The 27,549-nt window shown below is 50.9% G+C and overlaps 1 protein-coding gene across 2 annotated transcripts in view; it reads right to left on the minus strand.

Annotated features, from left to right (window-relative positions):
• ELL (elongation factor for RNA polymerase II) overlaps window positions 1–27,549 on the minus strand; it is a 48,958-nt gene that overhangs the window by 10,688 nt on the left and 10,721 nt on the right. Inside the window, exons 2-7 of one of the 2 annotated variants that reach the window (XM_084498843.1) lie at window positions 14,954–15,001; window positions 9,908–10,029; window positions 9,418–9,581; window positions 6,510–6,763; window positions 3,347–3,471; window positions 89–185 (exon numbers count right to left, since the gene is read on the minus strand). In XM_084498843.1, the coding sequence (XP_084354969.1) occupies window positions 89–185; window positions 3,347–3,471; window positions 6,510–6,763; window positions 9,418–9,581; window positions 9,908–10,029; window positions 14,954–15,001 (810 nt within the window). Of the gene's footprint in view, window positions 1–88; window positions 186–3,346; window positions 3,472–6,509; window positions 6,764–9,417; window positions 9,582–9,907; window positions 10,030–10,838; window positions 14,360–14,953; window positions 15,002–27,549 lie in introns of those variants that run through there. The other variant, XM_084498844.1, reaches the window with a different exon arrangement.

Here is a 27,549-nt window from a genome sequence, read left to right on the forward strand (position 1 = left end):
CAGCTCGGCCTGGACCCAGGTCTGGCAGCAGCAGGTCTCAGTTCCTGATTCTCTGCTGCTCAGAGCAAGAGAGAGAGGCAGCACCCACCTGAGGAGGAGAGCTGGAGTTCACATTGTCCTTGGGTGGGCTCAGGGAAGGTGCTTCTCCTTGAAAGCCACCGCTGTTCTGGGGCTGACAGAGTTTCCTGAAAAACAGAAGGTGGGGTTGTGAAAATCCTGCGCCTGCTTGCTTCTGTCTTGCTTCCCCCGAGTTCTGCACTTCTCTGCACGTGGGGGTAACGCCTCCAAGTGACACCACAGGACCTGGGGCAGGGGGAGAGGCAGCCCCAGCTGGGGACAGGAGCTCCTTCCCCTGCTGAGGATCTGATTTTCTGGCAGTTTTACCTCCCTCTCTTGACATGGTGACACGTTACACAAGTATCTACCTTAGGAAAATGACCCGTACACATTAGTAAAGACTGATACTGAACTTGAAAATTTATGGGATGTGTATTCTAGCCACTCCTTCAAATACAGCCTAAGAAGCAAGACTATTTCAACTGATTTCAGCCCAGTTTTGGGCTCACCCAGGTGAAATTCACTTCTCAAGACCAATTCAGAAGGCAAGCACGCTCAGAAGGGGCTGAGGCTCAAGTTCAGATGCTCAGCAGTAAGCTCTCCCTCTCCTAGCACCACTACAACAACATTTCACAGGCACAGCAGCCCTCTCTCAGAAGCAAGCCCCTCTGGGCTCAGGAAGAGCAGGATTACAACAGGAACTGTTACCGCGTTATTGGTCCTCTAGGATTTACATTTCGGGCTTCATAATAATACTTTTACGTCGCATCATGCAAAATAGCTCTGCTCTGCTCTGTGTTTGCGGTATCTGACAAACAATGGAGACCTCTCGGAGCAAAAAAAAAAAGGACAATGCAATTCATTCTCATCACGTAAATAAGTGTGTTAATTCCCATTCATGGTGGGTGCCTGCACTCCCCACCGCCCAAGGGGCGCTCTACAGCCCAGAGTCAAGTTTTGTAGCTTTGCCCCACTCTTCTGACATGACCCAGAGAGCCCATACATCCATTTATCACCCAGAAAAAGACTACTTTGGCATCAGGTTGTAGCCATCAAGCAGAAAAAAAAATCAAGAGTTAGAGGTTTTAACAAACTAGCTCCGCAGCCACTTTGTCCCCAGCTGCACAGCCTCGATAACCAATGTTTAAATTCTCCCACGAGAGGCTACAACAGCTTCGAAGCCCCCATTTTTCAAGCACTGGGGAGATGATTTCACAGATCGAGTCCCAAACTATACACTTTTAACCTCAGCTCGAACCCTCAGCCGTACAGCACCGACACAGATGCCTGCAGTTTCGCTGCCCTGCTGGCTGCAGTTGCTGTTTTGTTTCATTTTTATTCAGAACGATCCCAACAGCCAGGGATCAACTCAAGGAAAGCGCTCGGGGACTGTGAAAACAGGAAGGGGAGCAGCGAAATTCCATAAACACCAGGGCCAAGCGGCTTTCTGGATGCCTCCTGACTGGACTGAGTAATCCTGAACATCTCCTAACATGTTAATTACGGATTAAAAAAAATAAATAAATGAGTGAAAGACGACAGCTTTCGATTCAGCAGCGGAAGAACACTTCACTACAATGGTGAAAGGAGGGAAAACAAACACCACGAGGAGAAGGAGCCGGTCCAACACAAGCCTTGGTAGACGTGCTTTTAGGGTTTGCAGACGTGTTAATTAGTGCAGCCACTGAACCAGCAAGTGGACGTGGAAACCGAGAGGACAGCGAACAATGGGATGGATCCAGGCAACCACGCAGACTGCCACCGCGAGCTGCGTAAAGCCCCACGGCTGCAGCCCGTGCCCTTTTTGCAAATGTTTTTCTCCCGTCTTCAGCCCGACGTGTTTTTTCCATTTTGTAGCCTCATTACCTGCGCTGGCTGCGCGGGTCTTTGTTTGTACAGTTGAACACATCCTTGCCAAGGTCTATTTTTAGCCCTTCGCATAACTGAATGCCACAATTCTAGAAAAAGCGGTAAACATTGCCTTCTACAGGGAGAAATTAACTTTTTCTGAAAGCCATAAAGATTGCACGGCACTTGAATTTTTCCATTTAATTATAATTCAACATCAAGGCCGTTTAAATCAGTTTGATTTTTATTTATTTATTTTTTTTTTCAGCATGCCAAAGCACTTTAAGCGCACGATTCTGGTGGTTTAACAAAGTCTCATCTCCCAGCCAATTGTGCTTTCAAATCATGGAAACCGTTCAAACGGAGCATGCTCCACTTATTTTATTGCGCTTTTGGTTAAGATTATGTCTCAGAAACACGCCAGGTAAAATTTCTATTCTCATTACAAACTCCACTCAGTATAAACACACATTGAAAATCCAGCTAGGCACATATAAACACTCGGGGCAGAATTCCTCAGGAATCTAGGGGATACGTGCTCTTTTCTTGCTGCCTGATGGCTAAAAGCTTCCAAGTTTTTAGGTTTCATCTAAGGGAAAAATATCTTTAACAACTGAGACAGAGCTATCATCTGCTCTAACTCGGTCAAGGGCCATTTTCAGGAAGATGAAAACAGGTAGGGTGTGCAGCTCTTGGCCAGATGGCATTTTACGGGCAGGAGGACAAGCATTAAATGTTTTAGGGGATTTAAAGAACCACCTTGTGCTTTTCCAGCCACGGTCACGCATCTCTCCCTGCAATCAAACCTCAGTCTTGCCCAGCCTACGTGACTGATAGCAAAAGAATTTCCAACGCGGAGAAAAGCGCAGTAAAATATCCAAATCGTCCTACAGAAATGAAGCGAGGCCTCCAAGAAAACAGCTCAAAGGGGCTGGGGATGTCCGCAGGAACAGAGCACAGAAGCAGCAGGGGCGAGACGCCAGGGGGGGGACGCGGCTGCAGGGCACTTTCTCTTGCTGTCCTGAACAAACACAGCAGTCTGCACAGGAAGCCGTGCACAAGGAGATACGGGACACGGAAAGGAGAGCTGCACCCGGGAGCTGCACCGCACACGTTTGGCTTAATCCTCTCCTCTCCCAGGATTTTACCCCACCATTAAGGTTTAACTCTAACAGCTTTTTTACCCCGTTCAGGTTTTCCTGTAGCTTTTAGCATAATGACTTCAGTTGCTATTAAATTACAGCCTACGACCTGAAGATTGCGTCCACTTAACTCTCCAGTTTGGCCAACTTCTGCAGGTGAGTGGCTGACAAACGTTTACTGGATGTTAAAATAATCCAAACACTCAACTTCCCACAGCTCCACTGACTTCAGTCACCCTGATTTGTAGCAACCTAGTATTTCTGAGCTGCAGATATTAGAGAGAAGGTGGAATAATTACCGAACGAGTATCCTCTTCAGCAGCTGCTGGTCTCCCTCAGAGTAGCCTGGCCAGTCCTTCTGCACTTCTTTGTAGACGCAATCTTTCAGTGTGAAAGTGCTGTCCTTGGCACTCAAATTTGCCACCTGAAACAAAAGCAATTTGCAAAACCATTAGGATTTAATTCTCCTCACTCGCTACAATACAGAGAGCTGAGATGTAGGCAAAATCTCAGCAGACTTAGTGGCAGTTAGTGGTGTCAGGGAACGACTCAGTACTAAGTTCATTTCCCAATTTTTTAGATTATTTAATCAAACTATGCTTTTCTGTTGCCTTGTCAGTGCAATAGTTCACTGTGAGCTTCCAAAACACATGGAATTTACTGAGGAACAAGTCGGATCTAAGCAGATCGTTCAGCCTGGTAGTTTGGAACAGCACAGCAGCAATTTGGGGCAACACTTGGAAATAAACCCCAGGGGGAAGAGGCAGTTCACTCGTCACGACTGTCCGATAGCTCAAATGGCGTGATTTATTAGCTGATAGAGGAACTCTCGTGGCCATAGCTTGGTTAACAGCTGCCAGGAGGTAATTTCTCACTAGCAAGCCAGCAAAGCAGGAGGCAGGCAGCTGGTTTCTGGAGGAGCGGTGCGGAGAATGCATTGCGGATGTAACGCGGTCGGGAGCTCGTGGATTACGTTGCGCAGCTACGTGTGTTAGGATCACCTGCTCGGTGTTATGGAGGAGAACTTTTCTGAGGACTGCTTTAGGGAAACAACAACAAAACCTGCAATTATCGGCTTATAACCCAGGGTTTTACAGCAAATCGTAGCACCTAAGTCCTGCGGTGCAGCTGCAGGACACTCGTCCAAGCAGCTCTTTGACACTTTTTCTCCAATTCTATCGTGTGCCTTTCCCCCACAAGACTCTGCACGGTGCCTGCATGGATAGGAAACACTGCTGGAACCGGCAGAGTTGTGTTAGAATGGAAACAGCTTGCTACGAGTTATCCCGCTTTAATCAGTCTTTCCACAGCTTGGCCGAAAATTTAACCTCTTGCTGCTGGTTACGTGTCTGAAAAACCCAACGCTGGCACAAAGCAAAACGCCCCAGTACGTCTAGCAGTGACATTTGCATGGATGCTGTGCTCAGTCAACCCTTCTGAGGTGAGCGTGGAGCACCAGGGCTGGAAAAAAAAATGCCTTAAATGCCTTAAATTCATTTATGGGAAAAGGGACAGAGAGGTAGAGGTGCCAAACGCTAAGGCCATACGCAGGCTAACCCCCTGGGGGAAAAAAAAAACAACAAGCCAGCGTCTCCAGTTCCCAGCTCTGGCCCCTCAGTTTGACCACTGTGTTGCACTTGAGACTGGCAGGTGCTTTTATTCAGCCAGGGGAGATAAAACAGCACATCTGCTGAAGGATTAACGCTCTCCGTCACTCGCTCTGTTCAGGAGACGGCTTGTTGGGGAGTTTCTATTATCCACGCAGCAATGAGAACCTCGGAAAAGCAAGTGAAGTAGTGGAAAATCTTGAATTAAGCAAAGATGCCGTTAATCCTGCTTTTGCTTGAGGGAGACTTTGCCCTAATATTATAAATCTAGGAATTTAAAAGCAAAAAGCTGGAAGACTGAATAGAGCAAAGCGCTGCTGATAAGCAACAAAATAAAAAGCCCGGTTATCGGTTTACATGACGAACACTGTTTTTCCTTTCAGTTCTGTCAGCTTTCCAAAATCCTGAGCCAAAACACAAGAAGAATTTGAGCTGGCTTTTGCATTCAGATAGCCCAGGAAACATGCCCACGAGACGAAAGCAAAGCTGGGTCGTGCTCTGCCCCGTTGTGCAGCAGGAGGCACGCTGCCTGGCGAGGCTGGAGCTCTGCACAGAGGCTGGGAGCTGCCACCTCCCTGTTTTTCCTGGGGCTGGACTCTGCAAGCTCCACCCCAAGCTTCCCCAAAAATAGAAACCTTGCAAAATGAGGCAAAAAGGCCAGCAGGAACACGGAGTCCTCCGAGAGATGCGAGAGCACAATGAAACCCACACCTAGACATATTTAGACATGTAGCTTTAACGCAGCCTGTAATTTTTTTTTTTTGAAGTTTATCCGTGTCTGCCTGGGGATGGGAGCCCTGGGAGGAGAGGAGTTTACAAGCAATGCATTCCCAGCAAACCCAGCAGTTATAGCCCGGTCAGGCCGACGCTGCCAAGCGCTCCCCTCGCCTGCCAGGGGGTCGGGAGAGCATCGATAAAAGATGATTACCAGCAACAGGATTTCCATTATTAAACATATTCATAGTAATCGAAAGGGTGTGCAGAGGAATTGTAGCTCTGCTGGAAAATGAAGGGCTACGGGATTCAAATCTAGGGAAGGAGCGAGCTGTGCCAGCACTAACTCCATTTTCAGTGTGACCTGCCCTGTGCCCTTGGGCAAAGCAACTCCTTGCTCTGTCTCGTTCTTCTCAGCTATGGAGAGGAGTAAAAATTAAGAATCCAGTACAGAAGAGGGCAGCTGCAGCATTTAAATAAATATCCCCGATGCATTTTGCACTGTGAGAGCAATGAAGGTATTCACTGCAAGCCCTAAAATGGCACCTTGAACATGACTCAAAGCGTTAAGGACTGATTCAGCCAGGAGACAGCTTTCACACTTGACATACAAATAATATGGTTGGCAAGAAGCTGCATGATCTTCACACCGAACCAGTAGCTCTTCCAGCAGGAAGGCACGGGGTTCCAGCAATACAGACGTAAAGCTTAGTGGAGAGGGACACGTTTTTCCTTCACGTAGGAAACGTCGCATGTATTAACACACACGTTCCTTTACCTCCACGTTAATAAAGATGTATGGAGTAGATTTACAGGTTGTAAGAATTCAAATAACTCCTAGATCCTCCATTAGGTAGTTCTCCCCACAACCACCTTCTTTTTGGTTCCCCTTAAGCGACTGATGCGGTGAACGGAAATCATACAGCTTGCTTGTACACCCCTACCACACAGCGTACACACGGGGGGGGCTTCTGCTACCTAAATCGTGTGAATTGTGAACCCCAGTGGGACACGGCCTCCACAGAAACGTCAAGCTGCAGCTTTGAGATACACAGGTCACGTTCAGACTCGTACAGCATCGACTCCCTTCGCAGGAGACGTTTCCCTTTACCTAAATCGTTGCCTTCATCAGGGTACAAACCTGTTGCAGAAGGTTGTCCAGCAAATCCTTGTCCTGCTGAGAAAGTCCATCCTTCTGCAATCTGAGAATAAGTTCAGGTTTCTTATAAGGCTTTAGTGCCAGTAAGTGCACAACCCTATCTTTGAAGGGTCTCTGAGAAATCGCACTATTGCCTCTCTTTATTGCACTGGCAAGGTTGACTGGCGTTGGGCGCTTCCTGGAGGGAACAGCATCGGAAGCTCCTGGTGCAGGTTTACGCACCTGAACCTTTTTGCCTAAAATGAGATGAGAATAGTGAACTGCAGCAGTCACCTCGCAACGGCCAGTGGGTCGGCGGCGCGGATATGGAGCTCATCACACGAGTGCCAGGAGGTGACAATGAAGGACAAACACAACCAGCACACCCCATCCGTTCCAACGCGCCGCCGGAACGACTGTCCCGTGAGTTTTATGATTCATGACAGGCTCACAACAAGTAAACAGCAACACCAAGCTCTGGAAACCTGCACATTACTGGCCACAAGCTTACATAAAGCCCTCTTTGTTCGCTAGCTTTTCATTTATCCCAAGTGCACGTATCCCCACGCTTAATCTCACCATTTTTTATTTTTTTTTTTCCTCCCTACGAGGAGAAAATTCGGCATTATTATGTCGGAGAGTCGAAATATGGAGTGGAAAGACCCGAAGTGGTCAACGAGCGGCTCCCTGCTGCTGATCTCAGCAAAAACGCTGCTCCAGCAGATGTTTCTGCTTTCAGAACAATGGGAACTTTATGGGGCTGGGTCCACCTCCCTTCCCCCCCCGCCAAACACGAAGGGGGTCCAACCCCGACACGTTCGCCTACTCGTTAGCGTGCTGCCTGCTTGCACAGAATAACCCCTTCTGCTTCGTCCCAGTAACTGCTTCACCTTCCAGCTACGTTTATTTGTGTGCACTTGAGGACAGAAAGCTGCCTCCCATGCTCATCTCAAGCCCTCGGAGCCAGCTTCCTCAGCTCCATCCCAAGTGTGCTTCTCGGTTTCTTACAGCATCACACAGGAATTCATTTTTCCCATTCCTATTAAAAAACAACTCCAGCTAGAATCCTCAGCCGGAGTCCCACATCACTGGCTAGGGCACAAATCAGAGAGCTGCACTATTTTGAACCCAGAAACAGGTCACAAAGCCAGCTTCCTGCTCCCAGAGATGACAAGAGCAAATAAATAAATAAAAAAAACCCTGCGGGTCCCAAGGTCTAAAGCATGGAGCTGCAATTAGCAGCCACTCAGTTCACAACAGTGACCTTCAGTGGGACAAACAACGTCCAGCATTTACTGCAGAAACTCTGGAGGTTTATTTCAGCGTGGCAATTCTCCACTGCTAGGAAGCAATGTTTTCAACTGAGTCATCTGAAGATACTGGTGATTGTCTGCAGTGTTTATTTTACTGAAATGCAGATTGCATAACTGAGCCCCCATTTCCTGGCTTTTTGTTCTGTACCACGCTGATGCAAGGCGCTGCGACCCGTCGTCAGCGGGGCTGAGTTAAGAGGAGGGAGAAAAACAAATCAGACATCAAAAAGCCCCAAACCCAGAGGCTGGCTGGACGTCATTTCCAGCAACGGGACACGAGAAGACTCGGAGGCTTTCTAGAACTGCCCTAACTCCTGCCAGGTCGTGAACAGCAAAAACACATTGTGACATTTCCACTTGGGGCTGGAGCCAAAATGGGCAGCGATAGGGGAAGAAAAAACTAAGCAAAGCCAGAACACCACGTCACTTAAAATATTTATATACCTATAGAGAGAGCAGCGTGTACACACACAGACTCAGCACATATAAGCACACGCACCCCCCAGATCCCTATCACCTATCTCCACATACATTCATGTCTTAGTTCACATCTACGCTGCTTTCCTCCCACCTTAAACACTGACATCTTGCACAAGCAGCACCATGCCTCCCTCCAGTGCTTTTTCCACGGCTGTGCCTCCATTTCGGAGAGGGAAAACGTTTAAGTGAGGCTATTTTTAAATGGAAAGTTTTGCTGCATCTTTCGGGGAAGCAGTTTGCCCTGAGAATCTGCCTCACGAGCCTACCAACTCGATCCACTTACTGTAAAGTTCTCAAATACAAGCTAAACGAAATCTTCTCGTCTACAGGAAATCAATGCATTTCCTTCCTGATTGCTATCTCATTTCTCAGTTTTGAGCACTTGGCTGATAAAACAATGAGTCAGGGGCAGTTCTACATTTTGCAACTCACCATCCTCATCACAGCCACCCTCTGAGAAGCGACCGGCTACGGATCACATGAAAAAACAGCTGGCTCCAAGAACTGAACTCCGCTTTCTGCTTAGTATTTATGCCCCGAGTTTGTGACCAGACTGAGGTTAAGCTAGGTCTCGGCAGGCTCCTCGTCGAGCTCACTGCCACATTTTTATTTCCTCTCCAAAGAGTTCTCCTTTCATTGTGACAATGAGATGGTTTGTTCAAGGCTACCGTCAGCAGCTCCGCTCTAATCTTTGCTGATGAACCCAAGTGCCCTGCTGTCTGCAGCCTAGATGCTGCATGTAAGGGCCTCAAGTGCAGGCACACGGCAGCTGTGAGACAGCAGCAGGACGTTTTAGCTGGCTTGGTTAGGAGCACAGACACTTTAAAGCATCAGTGTGCTCCCAGCATCACCGCATGAGAAATATGAACTGTGCCAGAGTGATGTGACTGCGCCCAGGCAACCCTCAGAGGCCACACAACCAGCACCACACAACTTCCAGAGGGAAGGTGGAAGCCACAGAGAAGTCACAACGCAAGGAGGCTACAGTGAATCAGACACCCGGGAGGAACTACCAGACACTTGCTGAGGACTTTCATGGTCAAGTTGTTCACAGCAAAGCAAACGTCAGCACGACTTCAGGAGGTGAGGACAGCCGCTCACATCACGCTGCTGCTTACCTACGTATCTCCCCCCAGGTTTAATGACTATAGCGCTCCGGCTGCGAGTCTCCTCCTCTGCCTGTGCCATGCTTTGCCTTGCCTTCTGGTAGGAATCGTCGGTAGCACACACGGTGATCTTATCCTGTATGCTTCCCAGGCAATCCAATTGGATATTGCCGTTGCTGCAAGAGAAAGGCAATGGAAAAGGTACTCCCAGCACTGCGAACGGGCACGTTTCTGTCACCGCTGCATAGCTGAGGTTGTGTTATCTAATAACAGGAGGGTACAGAAAGGTGCTGAGAGGGGTAAACAGCTTCTTCTGTGGGTGCCTGCTTACCCAAACGCATACACAAACAAAGAGATCACACAGAAAGAAGTTTTAAAAAGAAAATGCATTCAATTTCTAAAAAGAAATGGCATTCTTTAAGTTTTGTTTACGTTTGACAGAGAAACAACTCCACGGAAGGTAGGATAGAAGTGGCTGGATTCGTTCTGACGCATCACTCACCTAGATACATACTGCTGGATGCAGTCAAAACTGCCCTGCGGGCTGTCCTTGCCGATATTGGAAAGATAAAAGGTGAAAGTCCGCACTTCCGCGGGGCGATCGGGCCTCGGAATTGCGATGTGCTGTTGGGAAGGAGAGAAATGCTGGTCATTTAGGTAGCCCACGCTGCCACAGAGTTCATCTTTTCAGCAGTCGCTATGTTTTGAGCCGTTTTGGAACCCGATACAAGTAAAGCCCATGGATTACTGCATAGGAGAACAGGAAGAGCAAGCTGGAAAAAAGCTACAAGGGAGATTGAAGTCAGCAAAACTGCAGGCTACAGTGCCAAAAAGGCAAAAGAGGTAGACAAAGATCAGTTTGAACAAAAAAAGGCCAAAATCTGTAACAGACCAAAGGTATGAGCTGGTGGCTCGCTGCCTTCCAAAGGCACACGATGATCTTGTTCTCGCAATCTGACCCAATTCTATTGATCTAGGCTTAAAACAGGCTTGCTGCCGCTGTTTACGTTCAATTCAAAGCATTTGAGACTTGTTTCTTTAGCCCCGGTGATCCAGCACTAAACATAGCACAAGCCAGGTCGCTAGATAGCACGCTTACTCTTTTTTAAGAGATTATAATTCCATAACGAGATTTCAGGGCTCGCTGTGGTGTGTGTGACGCTGCTGCTAAATTCAATATTTAATCAAGCATTACGTGTGCTCCGCAGACAACTCCACAGCGACCCGCGTTGTCTCCCCCCAGCCATTCAGCGTTAAAAATGTTTTGTTTTTAATGTTTCCTTCCCTTCTGCGTTCGAGGTCCAACAGAAATCGTGGCACTGGAGCTCATCACATCAATATTTGATCATTAAAATGGCTTCCAGAGAAGGAGGCAGAGGAAATGCTGGCTTCACCCTATTTTAGGCTACGCTCCACCGCACACTCATATTTACCCAGCCTGCCACGTGGATGCCTGACACACGCACGCCTCGCAAACCCACTGGTGGCAACCACCGATGGCTGCGGGCACAGGAGGGGGTTCTGGGTGGTTTCCCTTCGACCTCAGCCATCCACAGCAGCCTGGAAACCGTGTGCATCTGTGCCACTTCCATAAAGCAGACGGATGTTCCTGGAACTGGCAAGAAACGCCGGTGAGACCCGCAGCGGGCTGGGTGGCAGCAGCTCTTCCACTCGCCCTCTGCACGGGGTGCTCTTCAACCCAGCACCCTCTTCCCCGACTCGTGGGGAAGGGATAAAAGCCCGTGAGCTTCCCAGGAGAGCTGAGAGCCTGCCCGAGTTCACGGTTAGGTGAAGAGCAGGGTCTGGGTGTCCTACAGGCAGCGTCGCTCACCGCTGGTTAATGTACGGTGAGCAGGGCACGGTGCTGAGCACACGGGGTCTGTGCTGGTCCAGCCTTAATCCCCGGTGGGGATGAGCAAGCTGTGCTGGACACGGCAGGTTTGAAAGCCTGGAAGATGTGCAGAGGTGCCATCCGGATACATCACAGGCCTGACATCCACCTCCTGATTCACCACTGTAAAAAATGGCTGCTCGGCGAGCTCCAATCCTGGCGTTTTTGCAGCGTTTCTGCAGTTTCCTCGGGCAGCTTCTCCGAAGGACGTAAAACGAGACAGAAGCAAGAGCCACATGAGCGTTAAACGCTGCCTGTGCCAGTACTGAAAAGTGTAGCATATGCAAACCGGCCGTTATCTAGGAATTATTTTTAGCTGAAACAGAAGGTTTCAAGCCACCAAATCAGCATGGTAACTGCTCGCAGGGAGCCCTAATTTTGGTGCAGAGTCTTACACCAGTAACCATAGACACTTAAAAATAGCTCGGTACAGATGTGACTTATGTTTCTTCTTTCAAGTAATATTCATCTGTGTACAGCTCGCCCTGAATGGTAATTTCACCTTCCTCTATTTATACCAGCACAACTTCATCCCCAGAAACAGGGGCCGTGTAATATTTTCCAATCGCCTTCAGTTCAAAGGCTCCGTACCCAGGAGGTGTTTGTAAGAAAGCCGTACTGACCTGGCACCTGAAGGTTTCTTTTTCTCCCCAGTTCAGTTCTCCTCCTCCTCCTCCTCCCTGTCCCAGCTGCCCCCAGTAAGCACCTGCAAATTTGCCCCAACCTCTTCTGTAATTCTCTGCCTGCTTTTACCAAAACAGCAAGTTGCGCCCTCCAGCTCCCCCCGCTCGCAAAGCTTTGCTACCCGAGCTCTGAAAATCTCATCTACGTGCATGTTGGAACAAGCAAAATGCTCAGGACTCTGTACAGAGCTGTAAAATTATCAAAGAAAGCCCAGTTTGTGATGAAAAGGTGGAACCAGCAGGTGCTGCTCCCAAGGAGCACCCAAGCGGTCCTGGTCCTGCCTTCGTGCTCCACGCACAACCACCGACTCCCATCGAAGTTCTGAAGCTACAGAAGTGCACCCAAAAAGTGATTAAAAAAGACTGGTGCTGCCATAAAGAAATGCTTCCCAAGGCCAGGATCCTTCGCTGAGCACAGTTTGCGGAGCCTCGGGAGCTCTGTTGCAGACCGGGATCCGTTCGGGAGGTCTCACCTCATCACAGCTGGGAAATTTGGGGTGAAGTCACCAACATCCTCCTCCAGCACCCGGCCGGTGGAGCTGCCACCTCGCCTGCTCCTGGGTTTCACTCCTGGCTGGTTCCCTCCCCTGTTTAATGGCAGCAGTGAACACGGGAGCTCGTCTTGGTGCGTTAGGGAGCTGGGAGCAGCCCTGACAGCGTTCATTACACGGCCACGCTGGGAGCAGGTGAGGGAGACGTAGACGTGGACGTGGTAATTTAAAAGCTCTGCAATAATGAGATCCAGCAGGTGAGGAGGCTCCTGGAGAACCAAAGTCAGGAAGCAGCAGCTCTTATTTTACATCCTGCTTCCCTTTGAACACCAAATGCTTGGGATTTTGTCCTTGTGCGAGGGGTACTTATGCAGAGAAGCCTCCCTGCACCAGTCTCGTGTCACTGGATGCTGCCTTAAGTCACGCTCTGACATCCATGCTAGGTACAAAAGCTAAAATCCCCCAAAGTTTAATCTGAAATCCTCTCCGTAACATTTATTAGGAAGCCAAACGGGAAGGCAACACTCTGGGGAATTAAGGTACAGTGGGGGAAACGCGCTGCAGGAATAACCAGCTAACCAAACGCGTTTCAAGGCGAATTCATCTGAATTTCGGAACTCGTTAAATTACTGGAATTGTCTTTTCAGCCCGACTGGTAGAAAACTCGCTGGGAAGTATTTAAAGCCCTGCTGTTAATTCCTTAAAGCCGGGCGCAGTCTTGACATACACGAGCGCTGCACTTAAAACCAGATGGTTACACAGCTGCCAGCTTCTTGTCATCCCCCGTAAAAATAATAATAAAAGGACAAAGAGCTCTTTCTATCTGCCCCAATTGAGCTGGGGCTCGCTTTCTTCAAAGCCCTACCTTTGGCCTTTACTCGACAGTGCAATTAATTACGCAGCTGAGCGGGAGGCAGGCGGAGGTCAGCTCCAACATCTCCCTCCAGCCGCGCCGCTCCGCTCCTCCACCAGCGCCCGACTGCAGTTCTTTTCTTTTGAAACAAGGAATTGCTTTTTTTTTTTTTTTTTTTTTAAACTGTTTTTTTCTTGTCCTTCACCTGGAAAAGCCCAGAAGTGCTCCAGCACCGCTAATACCGCAGCGTGGCAAACGAGGAGCGCGGCAGCTGAGGGCAGCGGAGCGTTAAAGTCGTTCTGATTAATTGTGCCACTGTTTGCGTCTCCTTTGAGGACGAAGATTAAGTACGAGAGGAGGCATTTCTAGCACTTAGGCAGCTCTGCAGGAGAAGTCAGATCCTTCCAAGGTAGGCTGTGAAGGGGAGGCGAGGCGCTGCTGTCCTTTGGCTTCTTTATTCCAGGCGAAGCTGTTTGCTCACCTCCCGACAGTAAATCACGCCGCCCTGCCACTTCTGTCGCTCGCTTCCAATTTTACCCAGCTTCAGCTGCCGGCTGCCATCGGGGCTGAGCTTTCTGGGGACTTTAATTGTAATCAGAGGGAAAAAAAAAACAAACTGGAAATTGTTCCTTTCTTTATTTCTCAGGTTGTACTTTTCTTAGTTGATAATAATCGTGTCTTTCCTGCTGTGTTTTGCTGTGGACCTAGGGAAACCAACACCACGAGGGAAAATAGGGGCAAGCCCCGTGCTTGACTTCACTGCCTACTTAACTCAAGTACTTTTCCAAGTTCTGCTGTGCCAGCCCAAAAAAATCACGGAGTTATTTACAGCTGAGTTCAGATTCTTGAAAACACTGCACCCTCCTTCCTCCTGCAGAGGACCCGAAGGAACACTCACCTTTTGGTGTCTAAACGCTGGCTAAGTGACGTTTTTAAAGCTCACCGAAGCATTGCGATACGAGAAAAGCTACCAATTAAATCTCACCCTTGTCAGTAACCGGCATGACAGACGGCTTCAGGCTTCTATAAATACCCTGGAGGAGCTCGGTCATCAGAGCAGAAGTTAAAGAAATAAAACTCCTAAATATAAAAAAACTTTTGGTACTCACAGAAACGGCCCGGTTGTTCAGAAGCTCGAGTTAAACAAAGCCTCGGGGCATTCGCAGCAGCCTCTGAGCACCACCACTGTCATAATTTGTGCCCAAAGCCTCCCACTACGTCTACCAGGCTCGGCGAGGAGTTTCCCCAGGACACAGGCGAGGTTTTAAGGGATGGCTGCCCCCACCTCGGCATTACCAGCGGTGGACTCGCAGTCTCCTCGTCCTACCCACCGGGACGGCCCTATAAAACCGAGTTTCCCTCCCCCAGCAGCACTTTGCAGAGCTATGGATCAAGCAAGCTGAGAAAATAAAGTGGGAGGAAAGTTCTGACAGAGCCCACGTGGTCAGGGGAATCGGAACAATTCCTTCCTCCTGGACCACGTCGGAGCTTCACAGCCCTCACTTCCAGAGGTCAGAGCATCGCTCTTTGGACCGGAGCAGGACAGAGGCACAGCACAAAGCCCGTGCTCAGATAATTGCATAAACAAGCCAGTAAAGCACTTCCCAAGGCAACCCATACACAAACTTACCCCTTGGCTCCCTTGAAACTGGATTACTGGTTTTGATGTCACAGAATCCTACAAAAACAAATAAAGGGAAAAAAAAATAATTAGAGAAGTCTCGAGCTCAGCCATTCCCTGCAAACCAGCAGGCAGCTTCATTTTTTCATCTGTGCTTTTTTTTTATTTTTTAAAGGAACCAGGTTCAGAGACGGACACGACTCCGAGAGAAAACTCCCGAATTATCGATTTGTACCTAGAAAAGGGATAAAAGTGCAACGTCACCACCGCTTAAACGATTTCACTCTTGAAAGCCAGACAGCAGGAAAGCTCCGAGCTCGTCTCCACCGGGCTCCTTCCCGCTCCCCGCACCGCTTTTCGGGCAGGGAGCAGGCGACACGTGTGCCTCCGGTGCTTATGTAAGTTTTGAGCTGAACGGGGGATATTTGAGGGGAAAATTTCTGACGGTGCTCGCTGTGAGAACGCACCAGGCACATTTTTTCCAGGAGAAAGCTGGCAGCTCGCTGGGAAAGCAAACTGCGGCTTCGTTGCAAAACCCTGCTGCTGCGCTGCCCGTTCCAACAATCGGCCTCTTCCTCCAGGAGGATTTGCCTGCAGTTCGTGAAATTGTTCCACAGTTTGCTTTAAAACCCCTTAAACGTGCTCCAGACAGAGAAACACCACCGAGTTCAGGCTTTACTTCAGGATTTTGGTCTTTCTGCAGCGTTGTGCTGTGATTTCACAAGGCTCACAACGGTTTTCCAACCCCGGCTCTTATTTGAGGTTTCACCCCCAGGGAAAGAAGATCCAAGTCCCACCGAGATTTCTTTTTTTCCCCCCCCGTCCCTTAAATTTCAGGAGAATCGGGGCTGTGTTGGTTTTATTTCCTAAGGATATTCCAGGAGATGCTGAATGAAACCCTCCTACGGGCTGGGGCCGTGCCCCATGGGGTAGAAAAGCACAGGCCTGGGGTGTCCTGGGGAGAAGCCCCCCGAGACAGAAGGCTTTCCCAGTCTCTTGCTGTGTCTTTTAGAAGTGAACACGATGCCACGTGTGTCAGAGATGCGTTTTCACGGCAAAAACACTAAGAAGAGCTTCGTGAGCTCAAAGGGAGCTGCCCCTTCTGTGGCCAGCGGTGGCAGCTCCCAAATTCTGGCACCGTCCTGGTGCCACGCGGGATCCCAAAACCTCCTGCTGGCAGAAGCAGGCACAGGGGCTCCGTTTATCATCTCGTAAAACCTTCCCAAAGGCTCTCACGGCCCAGGACGGAAGAATCTAAGCCGCAATACGTCGACGTTAACCAAAAAGGGAAAAAAAAAATAAAATATCCCCTAGCACCAAAAATCCTTCCGCCACAAATGAATGAGCTCACGCTAAGACGAAGCCTCCGGAGCCTTTTAAGAGCTCATCCCCTGCACGTGAAGAGAGCCACAGCCCCCCCTGACTCCTCGCGGGATGCTTCTGCCAGCGAGCAAAGGGGGAACGTGCTCGGAGCCGACAGCACTCGCCTGGCGTTGCAAAGGCAGCTTTATTGCACGGAGCAACCTTTATAGAGGCCCAATAAACAACTTCTTGCTCTCCGTACAGAGATCACTGAATTCCTTGAGTGCCACGACACCGCATACCACAGCGCGCTGTTCATGGACGGCCCGGCCAGCTTTTTGTTCCCGGTGTCGGCGTGCGCAGCGCCAGGCGTCCAGAAACCCACACGAGCACACGAAACGGTAAAAAAAAATCCGGATGGGAAATAAAAACCCGAGGAGGGATCTTGTACGGCTCGTCGGGGCTTCGTGAAGTCCTGCGAGTCATTCTGGAAAATGACTGAAGTGGGCCAGAAAGGTAACACAGCACGGCAGTATCAGGACAAGCTTTAATTACAGAAGTTATAACCCCCCTCATCTACATGCTAGGTGCTTTGAGGTGAAATGTGCAATCTCAAACTTAAAAATGAGAGTTTGTGCTCGATGGAAAGCTGCAGCTTTGCTTTACTGACCTCCTGAAACCAGCACTTCACCCTCCTGCACCCTGCGTGCTCGGCGGTGTCGCAGCAGGGCCGGCCCCGCACGCCTGCAGCCCCCTCCTGCAGGGCACCCAGGGCAAAAGCAAACCCATGCACCCCACCCCAATCAAAGAGATGATTTTAATTTCTTCTAATAGAACTCCCTGAATCTTTGCGGGGACACCTTCACTCCGAATGAAAGATGAATTAAGCTGAACCAAACTAAAGGTGGATTTCCATTTAGATCTGCAGCTCCTTTGGCTCAGCCTTCCCCACAGCCCAACACCACCGCCAAGGAGCTCCTGCTGCCGTTCCCAAATCCCTCCACCACCTTCTGAAGTCACCCCGTTCCTCTTGGTGATGCCAGGCAGCCAACTCCCTCCTTTCAGCCTCCCAGAAGCTGTGGCACCATCCGCTCGGGGCGAGCACGCTCCCTCCATATTTCTGTTTGTGTTTTTTTTTTCCTGTTTTCCCTTCAACGCACACCAGCAGCTGCTCAGCCCCAGCTCCCGGGGCTCAGCGCATCTTCGGTAAGCCAAGGACCCTGGAGAAATCTCAGCAAAGAGGCAAAACAAGGCAGAGAAATCCACCTGAGCAACCCGGCCACCTGCACGGGCTTTATTCCTCCGTGAGGCTCCCCGGGCACCTAAGAATAGCTACCGGCTGCTGAGCAGGATCAGGACGGGAGCGAGGTGACTGCTCCGAGCAAGAGACAACAGCCCTGGCCCCAAAGGTGGCCGCCAGGTACCCGCTGTGCTCCCCTGCAGCTCCAGCAGGAGGTCCAGGGGGATTTAGGGACATCCAGGGGGGTCCAGAGGGTCCAGTTCTCTGCTTCAGGAGGTCCAGGAGCAACCAAGCATGGCTTCTAGGATGCATGGGAGCAGAGAAGCATCTGCTGAGCAAGACCAGCACCTTGGTGTGCCACACGTACACCGGGAGCGATCCAAGCCCCGTGAAGCACAGCGAGGAGCAGGAGTTGTGCCCCTGCTCTGCGCTCGTTGTTTCAGCAAAAGGTTTCCTAGCAAGGGGGTCAGGAAATCCCCACCGTGTCCTCACTGCCTGCAAGCTCCTGCAGGGGGTCTTTAATAAAGAAGAAATGCATCGAGCTCCCTCCCATCCTACCGTGAGAGAAAATGCATTGGGGAAAATTGGGAGCTTGTAGAGAGCCTGAACGAGTCCCAGTGATGTTGGCTGACATCGTGTTTTATCCTGTATAAATTCATTTGTTTGCTACCTGGGAAGAGCGCTCGGGTGCTCCTGTCCCCAGCGCAGTGCCCTGCCTGCCTGCCGAGTCCTCCAGCTACTGTCAATATTTCAGAAGTCATGAGATTACACCAAAAAAATGAACACTCAACCCCAAAGCTCCCCCTAAACATTTGTTTTCTACCAGCGCCTTGTTCTGCTCGCCCTCCTCTAGCTTCGCTGGGTGAGGAGAGCTCCTAAGCCCTAATTCAGGTTGGTAAAAGCCCATAAATTTAACGGGCTAGCAACTCCTCGCAGTGCAGTTCTCCAGATCCGACTCATGGAAGCTTGAGGAAGGAAGAAGGAACTGGGAAATGTCAATAAACCCCATAAAAATGGCACGTGGAGCCACCAGGATACTTTATAGGGCAGCGTGGTCTGATCATGCCGTGAGGTTTTAACCACGCCAAGGGGGAAAGCTGGACGGGCAGCTCCCACCTAGGCCCAGAAAAATAGGGCTGCACGACCCACCCCATGGCTTCGGGGACTGTTCGTGGCCCTACAGAAATCCCAGAGGGGCTCGGGGCAGGCTGGCTCAGCTCAAGCAAGCAGCTGGAAACCTCCCCGTTTGTTCGGGGAAACGCAGGGAATGGAGGAACACTTTGTGGCGAGAAGTCGGGCTGTGCACTTACTGGAATCCGTCCTGGAGGCAGCGTTATATGGCAACAACGTGGCCCTACTGAGCCCCGGTGTCTGCCTGCTGCCTGGGATGCTGGAGAGTCACAAACGCCCAGCAAGCAGAGGAAACGAAAGCTTGGCCCTGTTTGTGTTGGAACGAGAGGGTTCTTTGCAGAATTCAAAGCTCCTTGCAAACATTTCAAATTCGTGGCAAGGACAGCAGTAAAGGCACAGAGGAACGGGAAGCAGCCGGGCATTTTCAAGCGCCACACGTAGCGGGTCGCGTGGGGCTGCAGCCACACCTGAGAAGCCAGCGACAAAAATGAGAAGAAAATAAAAAAATCCGACATTTCAGCCTAGTTCATACCCCAAGCCCCCAGTTCCTTTAATTCTCTGGTTACTGGTTGATGCAGAACGTGCTCCGCAGACCCGAGCACGGCTCAAAAATTCATACTGGTGCTCGCTCCTTGTTTTCAAGGCACGGCGCAGACCTGGGGACGTCAGAGACAAACCAGGAGCGGATCCGCCCGGCGTCTCGGGGCGACAGACTCGCAGGAGACACCGCAGAGCCCCGGAGTTCATTACGAGTGGCAAGATATAGAAACCCCCCGTGGAAATAAATACCTCTGAATGCAGCCACAACAACTCCAAGCGGCTGTGCGTGCGCAGAGTTTCCCGGTGCTCAATTACCAGAGCCGTCCCGGGAGGCGCCGCAGAGACAAAAGGCTTCTCCCAGGACGTTCCCCTTTCTAAGGCTTCTATTTACCTCCTACCAGAAGCCCAGCAGGTAAAAAAAAGCCTCCTGAATATTCTTTTTTATGTCCCATCCATTACTTAGGGAATTAAAATGCCGTCTCCCTGCCATCCAGGCCTCCCCACGATCTCGTTTGAAGCCGAGGAGGCTGGCAGGCTGCAGATGGGATCAGGTCTACCGAGACTTGAAAATTACACATCCCATATAATTTCTTTTTTGACCTAAACTACAAAGCCTCCCAGACCTTTTTATGCTACACACGCCTTGGAGACAAGCTGCTGCTTTTACTAGTCAAATACCACGTTCTCTGGGAAAGTCTTGGAAATCCTATGTAAATCCAAAGCTACCGAAGCAGGAGTTGGACTTCAGAGGGGTGTCACCGGCTGCTGTGCCAGCGGGGATGCTCCTGGAGGTCTCAGAGTCCCCCTGGTCCTTCTGGAGATGCTCATGGAGGGCTTGGGGTCCCCCTGGTCCTTCTGGAGATGCAAACCCCGCCGTGCCCCAGCAGCCTTCGTGCAGGAGCAATGCAGCACCGAGAGGTGCTGGCAGGCGAGGTCCCTGCTCCTTGGGGAGCGCTCCCCAAAATTACCTGTCAGCATCTGCTCGCTCCTCTCCTTCCCAAAATTACCCCATCGATTACTTTGAGGAGGGCAGGGCTGTCCCACGATGGACGTATCCACCTGCTGGGCTCAGCTCCCCGCTCTCCTGCTCCTTCCTCCTCTCTCCAACGTGAAACAGGAGCACTGGGGATGGACACTTGAGTTTTTAATAAAAATCGCCAGAAAAAAGGCACTTTTGGTGAAGGTTTAGGAGCCAGAGACGTACCCATCGCCCCGTGAACTGCATCAGAGATATTGCAAGCGATGATTTTCCTAAAATCATTACTGGATGCAGATTATCACTGCAGTATTACAGCGCCTACAAATCCTAGCACGGCGCAGTACAAGCGGCAGCAGCCCGATAAAGATCTCTTCTGTCAGTCAAAACGCTAAGCTGGACGTTTTCAAGTTTTAATTGCCAGGCTGCAAAACACAGACTGGCTTCCTCGGCTGTAATTGCGTAATTTATGTGAGCTCGTACAGCACAAATGTCACTTCCTCGGTAGTTTTTCCCTACTTTTCCCTTTTTTTTTCAGGCTCAAAAGCCACGAGTGCCCCTGTAAGACAGAGAAGGAGTTGTATTAAGTGGTGGTTATGACTTGCAGTAGTAAGGAAGAGCTGTTAGCACGTGAAGTCGGACATCAGCGCCCAGCCTGAGCACGGGGTACGCCAGCCCACCTGCCAGACAGCAAGTTTGGTGAGTAAGACCCATGATTAAGTTAAAAATCTGTGGCCTAATCGAAACGCTTTGTGCCTGCAACGTAAAGCAGAGAGCCAGTCCCTACATGGACAATGGCTTGGATCAGCAGAGCAGAAAGCAATTAAACTCCTCTGTCATCAAGATGTCACCCCACAGGCACGAGCGCTGAGCTGGCCACGGAGGCTGCTCTCACGCATGCCTGGATCCCCTGAGCTCAGCTAATCCTGGTTACAAAGCTCTCGCTGAACACCACGCGGCGTGGCGGGGGACACAGCCCTTTTTTTTTTGGGGCCTTAACCCCAACCGAGCCAACCCCGCTTCGCCAGGCTGCAGGTGAGGACAAGGTAAAAGCCCTCTGCAGGGTTCACAGCAGCTCTGAACCAGATGTGAGAGAGCTGAAGGGAAACGAGGTGGGGAAACTGCCCGCACAGTCACCTCCCCGGGGCACGAAGCTGCTCCGTGGGACTCAGCTCCGAAACCCAACCAACAGCTCTGACACCGCTCAGCCCGGCTTTACACCCAGGAGAGCTGAACTTGGGCAATTTGGGGCTCAAACCCAGTGAAAATCTCTTGTTACCCAGTGAAAACCCCTTGTTTTGGCTTGGTCACTCACTTCAAGTCAGTCTTTCCAGGCATGCTTCAAGCGAATCCTTGCTCCCCAGTGCAGAACCGAAGGGTGTTTTGAACCGCAGGGTGTTTTTGCTGCCCCTGTGCTCGCAGAAATCAGCTTTGCAACTCTGAACCAGGGCCCTGTGGCAGGAGCTGCAATACCCCGATGGCCTTGAACAGCAGCCAGCACACAGCGTGGAAGGCGGCTTCGGTAACGGGGCTCCAACTCCCCAGGCCTCGGGACAAAGCACCCGGTGATCACGAAGCCCAGGGGCTCGGCTGGCACGAGGGGCGGTCGTGATCCGCTAGAAAGAGTCAGGCACATGTGCAATCCAGGCGATGCCCTTCAAGAAGACAATTTAAGAGGCCCGATTGCTTAGAGAAACGCGAGCAAAGCTCTTGTACCATGTTTATTGTGGCCACTGGAAAGCTGGAGACCTCTTTTGGCCACGGAAGACCTGGCCAAGGAGATTCCAAGACCCACAGGGTCGCCTGCGTCCCCTCCTGAATTTCCACGGCAACAGGAGAGCAGCGACCTGGGAAGAGTCTCCCAAAAGCAGCGCCAGGGAGCTGTTGGGTAAGGAACGTGCTCACATCCCTGATCTGGCCGCTGAAACGGCTGCGAGAGAGAGAGAGAAAGAGAGAGCCGACGGAAAACTTTCCTGAATGACTTGTTCCAGCTCAGCAAGCAGCTACATGGGAACAAAGGCAGGGAGTCAACGCAAGCCATCCAGAAAAGCACTCTTAAGTAAACCCTAAATGGACAATTAAGACGCAATGGTCTGTCTCCAAAGAAAACTCAGAGCTTTGTTTTTCCAGACAAAGGACCTGGGCCACGCGGGGAGCCCCGGAGAGCCGACCCTACCTGTCTCCAGAGAGGGGAGAGGTTCCTGCAGAGACTGAGTGGAGAACAAGAGAACAAGCCCTGGGGACGGGCAGGCACAGCCCAGCTTTTTTTATTTTTTAAGAGCCACAAGGCTCCTGTTCTAAATGAGGCTTCAATACCTGCTTTTTAACAGTCCCACCACCAGCTGCCCAGCGGCACCGCTCCACGCGCTCCGTGGGGTCTGTGGGGAAAGCGGCGCGGACCCACACCTCGCAGTCCGAGCTCACGGGGAATTTATAAAGAGGGAGACATCAAAGGTGGTTTTGTGACACCCAGCACCCCAAAATCCCAATTAATTTGGGCACAGCCACCCGGCTCCGGCACTGCTGGAGGAGCCGGCCTCGTTTCCCAGCACTCCTCTCACTCCTTTTTTTTTTTAATCCAGGTCTTTATTTCCTCCCCCCCCCTTTGCTTTTCCAAGGAGCTAAGGGAGACCTGCTCATTAAGCCTACCAAGAGGCAATAACCATAAAGCCTCCGCTCTTTACGCCACACGCCGGGTGCCACGAGAACCTTACAGCATCGTTAGCTGGAGTTTAATCACCACAAACTCCCACCAATTTCACTGCTAACAAGGCCGGGCTCCTCGCCGAGGATTTACCCCGATGGCCAACCCCCCCCACCTCCAAAGGCTCACAAATCAAAGGTTTTCAGGCAAAAGGAAGGCTGGCGTCCCAGCACAGTCCCTGTGTGCAGTACCAGTGTTCAGAGCAGCCTGGTCATCAATTAAAAACGTGGCTATTACGCAACAATTACCAAAACACACGATTCCTACTTTTTTTTTTAGCACAATAACCCAGGAGGCCCCTTCCACTCCGGTAGTTTTGACGCAATGACGGCATCCCTCGGAAAAGAGAAGTTCCGTTTTTGCAATTATTGGATTTTTTGGGGCCGTTCCTCATCGCAGGAGGGCGTCCCAGCCCCCCACTGACACCCAGAGCCAGGAACTCACGGAGCTGTGCTGCCCCTGTCAGTCAGCACGGCGCTCTGGTACCAACCCTGCCCGTTCATCCCCTGCCCCTGCCCAAAACAGTTCCAGAAGAAGCCCAGCAGCCCCTTCCCCTTCCTGCTAACACCGCAAATCACCCAAATCCTGCCCGAAAAGTCACCGTAGCGTTTCCAGAGAAGGTATTTCTTCTATAACTCGGACTAGGAGGTGAAGTGATGGCAGCAGACAAGTTGGAACAAGGTCCCTCCAAGCAGCGGCACAAAGATAGTGCTGCGCTGGCAAGTTCGTCGCCAAAAAAACCTAGGTACAAAACTCCAGGTGGGTTCCCTTGATCTGGTACTCGCAAGCACTCGAAACAGAGCTTGGGGAAAAGGAGTTTTTACGTTAAAATAACGCCACCAACACCCCCAGACCACTCCTCTTTAAAAATAGCAACTCTACAGCTTACACAGGAGAAAAAGACGCCTTAAATTCAATAATTAAGTCAGGATTTAACTCAGCTCCTACGGCCTGAAACCAGACCTTTCTTACCAAGTCTACCTTCCTGAATCCGTCAGCAGATACAGCAACCAAAGTAAGTCAAAGACAGGGCAGAAAAAGAAAGGCAAATATTGGGATTTCTAAAGTGCAGGCAGAGGAGAACAAACCCTCTTAGCTCTGTTTTTGGAACGCGTGGATTTGCTGCGAAACGCCATTTCCAACAAGCAACCCCAGCCCACAAAGACGTTTCCCATTCTGCCTACGTCCAGCGGAAATATTAATAGCTTTAATAATTATTAAACCCTCTCCCAACAGAAATTGGGCGGCACAGCTCAGCAGCTGCACGCAGACAGCTCGCAGAGCCCTGGGCCTGGCAAGGATCCCGTGAAGCCATCCCTGCTCACAATTCCCTGGGCGATCGCCTCACGCACGCAACACCGCTGGGTTTTTGCAGCAGGGTTTTACTGCAGCCATCAGATGAGCTTGTTAAATTGGGAAAGGACTGAAAAAAAAAAAAAAAAAAAAAAAAAAAAACCAAAAACACACAACAACGCAACAAACTGGCAGCAGGAAACTGAATCATCCAAAATTCCCAACTCTGCTAAAGGTGAGCGGCGGTTCTGTTTTTCCCTAAAGGCTTCGCTTAAACACTTTGATGAGCCAAGGCCCATTAAGGAGTTTTAGATTCTCTGAGATTAATATTTTAAAAAGCCATTCCTCTGGTACAAGATACCTCGAGAGAAGACTTCCGTGCCTCCTCCAGAAGAGGAGAGAGGCTTGGGAGTGTTCACTAGATGCTGGCGATGCGGTCACGGCTCAAAGGAGACCAGAAAGTTTCTGAACATCCTAAGGAAAACAAATTCAGTCGTGGAAAATCACTCAGCTTCCTAACAACCATCTTAGGAGGGAGCTCATCACCGATTAGCCTTTCCAGGACGACACTGCTTTGGGGTTATTATGACAAAGTTGGGTCTGATTTCCCCAAAAGGGTCACGGCGACTGCAAAGCGTTTCTGTTCCTCACCCCTCGCACCCTCAGCGGCCTTAAATTTGAAACCAGCAATGGATAATTCCTATAAACTTGGATGAAAAGATTAAGGATGAGCTGTTAAACGTAGGAAGGACCAAGAGGGGTTCCCTCCCGGGAGCAGGTCCATGTGCTCGGAGAATAACGTGCTCACCATGGACGTTCACCAGCTCCTGGGGCAGTCGTGCTGTGTCCAAGCGCTCCTCTGAGCCGCAACTCCGCACCTTATCCTGCCCAGCTCCCACTTCTGAGCTCCTGAGCTCCGACGAGGGTCAGCAGCAGGAGAGGGTTTGCACCACCCTGGGGCGACTGCAGCACCTCTGCCACCCCTACTGCCGTGGAAACAGAACCCAAGTGTTTGTCAACAAAGCATCCCCCAGCCCGGCAACCTAAGTGACACTGCCCGCGAGAAAGGAGCTCGTGGTGCCTCCTCCTCACCTGCTGCCCTACGAAAGCTGCCTATGGGCAGTCCTTTACCTCTGTCCTTTACCTTTACGGGCGTAAAGCACACACATGCCCGCTGCTTTGGTCAAGCTGAAGGTGTGGATGGAGAGGCAGCCCTGGTTCAGAAGGCTGGGAGAAGTCCCACGGTTAAAAGGAAGTTTTCCCATAATCGGCTGCATTAGGTCGATGTACTACTGAAGGAGTTGTGTTTTTTTTTCCTGTTGTTTTAGCCTTTGAACTACACAAAACACTCCAGCGTTAGGAGAGCACTCTGCTTTCCCAAAATAACACAGCCAAGTGTGTCACGAGAGCACGTCTGCACTCCCCCTCGCCCCTATCATAAATAACTCAACCTCCATCGCGCTGACAACGGCCGCGCTGTGGAGGTGATGCAGAGGAGCTCGGATCCCAGTGCAGAGCAGAGCCTTGCTCCATCCGCCCTCCATCACAGCCTCTCCTCACAGAAAACATTTCACCTCCAGGTCCCGCTGGGGAGCACAGCTACCATTTCCCACCTGGGAGCAGAGGCGTTGGGTTTAGCGAGCCCGTTCAGGTCTGTAAGTACGGGTGGCACTGCACGGGCACCTCCACACCAAGGGGCTGCAACCCAGGGAGCCTCAGACCTTAGGAAATGTTCACAGAGCAGCAGGAGACACAGAAAAAGGAGGAAGGTGGGTGAATGACCAGGCTACCAAACCAACTCACCCTGCTGGGAAAACTCGGAGACTACGGCTCAGGCAGAGCTCACAACCACAACCTTTATGCTATCCTGAGGAGCACAAATTCATTTCAATGCCATTAATCAAGAATGCTTAATTATCCCAACACTGCTAGCTAGCTCCCAGCCTGCCTAAAGGAAAGGAAGAGGCAGGGATAGGGATCCTCTTACACGACACCAGCGGGTCTCGCTGTGCACTGAGGCTCTCTCCAGCTCAGCCTCCGAGCACCTTTCCAATAATAGTCCCAGGAAAACGCTGAATGGGTGCAGTCAGCCAGAACCCCCAGTTAAAAATAAATATTTTAAGTTACCTCCAATAGACCCGCTTGACTGTGCTCTTTGCCAATTTGTAGGTTTCCGATTACTTTGATTTTTTTTTTTTTTTGAGGCTATTTTGCTTTCACCCATGGGGCGAAAAAGCCACCCAGACACAAAGAGAAGCTGGTTCAGCGCAGCTAGGAAGCTGGCTGCACAAAAACTGCCCGAAAATCTGCAGTTTGGGCAAGCTCGTGGAAAAAACTGTCAGTTTGGCATCCCAGGCATCATGTGTAAGGATCGTACAATTCACCTTTTCAGCCCAAATCAAGGTAACGGGGCTTTTACAACCCAGATGCGACTGGGAGCAGCTTCACCTGCCCTGCCACGTCGGGCTGCTGGTGCAAAGCCAGCTGAGAGGTTTCGTGCGGTAAAGCAAGAGATCAAACCCAGAGCAACGCCGGGTTACAACTCAGAAACCAGGACCGGTGAAATCGCAGAAGCTGCCAGTGGTTTCTGACCTAGTTTTCACTGGAGGAGAGTCAAAGGAGCCGGGAAGAGCGAGGCGAGGCTGAAGGTGCTGAAATTCCAGCACAGGAGCTTTGGGAGGGTGAAGGGGATGGCAGCGAGGGCCTGAAAACAGCCCAACTGCAACAGGGGCCGGAGGGAGCAAGGATGACAAGGGTTGGGAGGTTTTGTTTAATGGTAAATGATTTTGGAGGAAGGAGGAGGGATGGGAGGACTCGTATGGGGTGGCAGCGAGGAGCGGGCTCGCTGAAGGACCTCGTGTTGGGGCCGTGGCACCTCGGTGCACCGGGTCAGGTTGTGGGAGGTGGGCAGGAGCGGTCTGAGAACAGCATGAGCTGATTTCTGCAGGCCTGTTGGTTGCCTGGCTTCTGAGAAGGCGAACTGTGCTGCCAGCCACCTGCACTGCTTTGCATAACGAGAAACACTGAAACCCCCCCGTGCGAGGGAGGCGAGAACCGGAGACACCGGGGGCCCGGCGCAGCGATCCCAAGCCGTGGCTCTCCTCCTGCTCCTCTCCTCATCCACCCCGCCAGCCCCACGGCCCCTCCAGGCCTCGTTTTAAGGCTCCTTAGGGAGCAGGACGTCGCTGGCCCGCACGGCAGATTTGGAAGCGACCTTTGTACCCAGCGCAGCGTTTCCAAGCTGCGAAGCGCGGGGAGAGACGGCGCTGGCGGCGATTAGAGGAGGGACGCGGCGGCTGTTCGCAGGCAGCACAGAAAACCCACCTGTCAGGAAAGCGAGCCATAAAAAAAAAAAAAATAAAAAATAAAAAAAAATCAGGAGCAATTCTCCGCGAAGGGCAGCTGTGACGGCAGCGGCG

Source organism: Aythya ferina (genome assembly GCF_964211825.1).
Source record: "Aythya ferina genome assembly, chromosome: 26".
In the NCBI taxonomy this organism is placed as follows: Eukaryota; Metazoa; Chordata; class Aves; order Anseriformes; family Anatidae; genus Aythya; species Aythya ferina.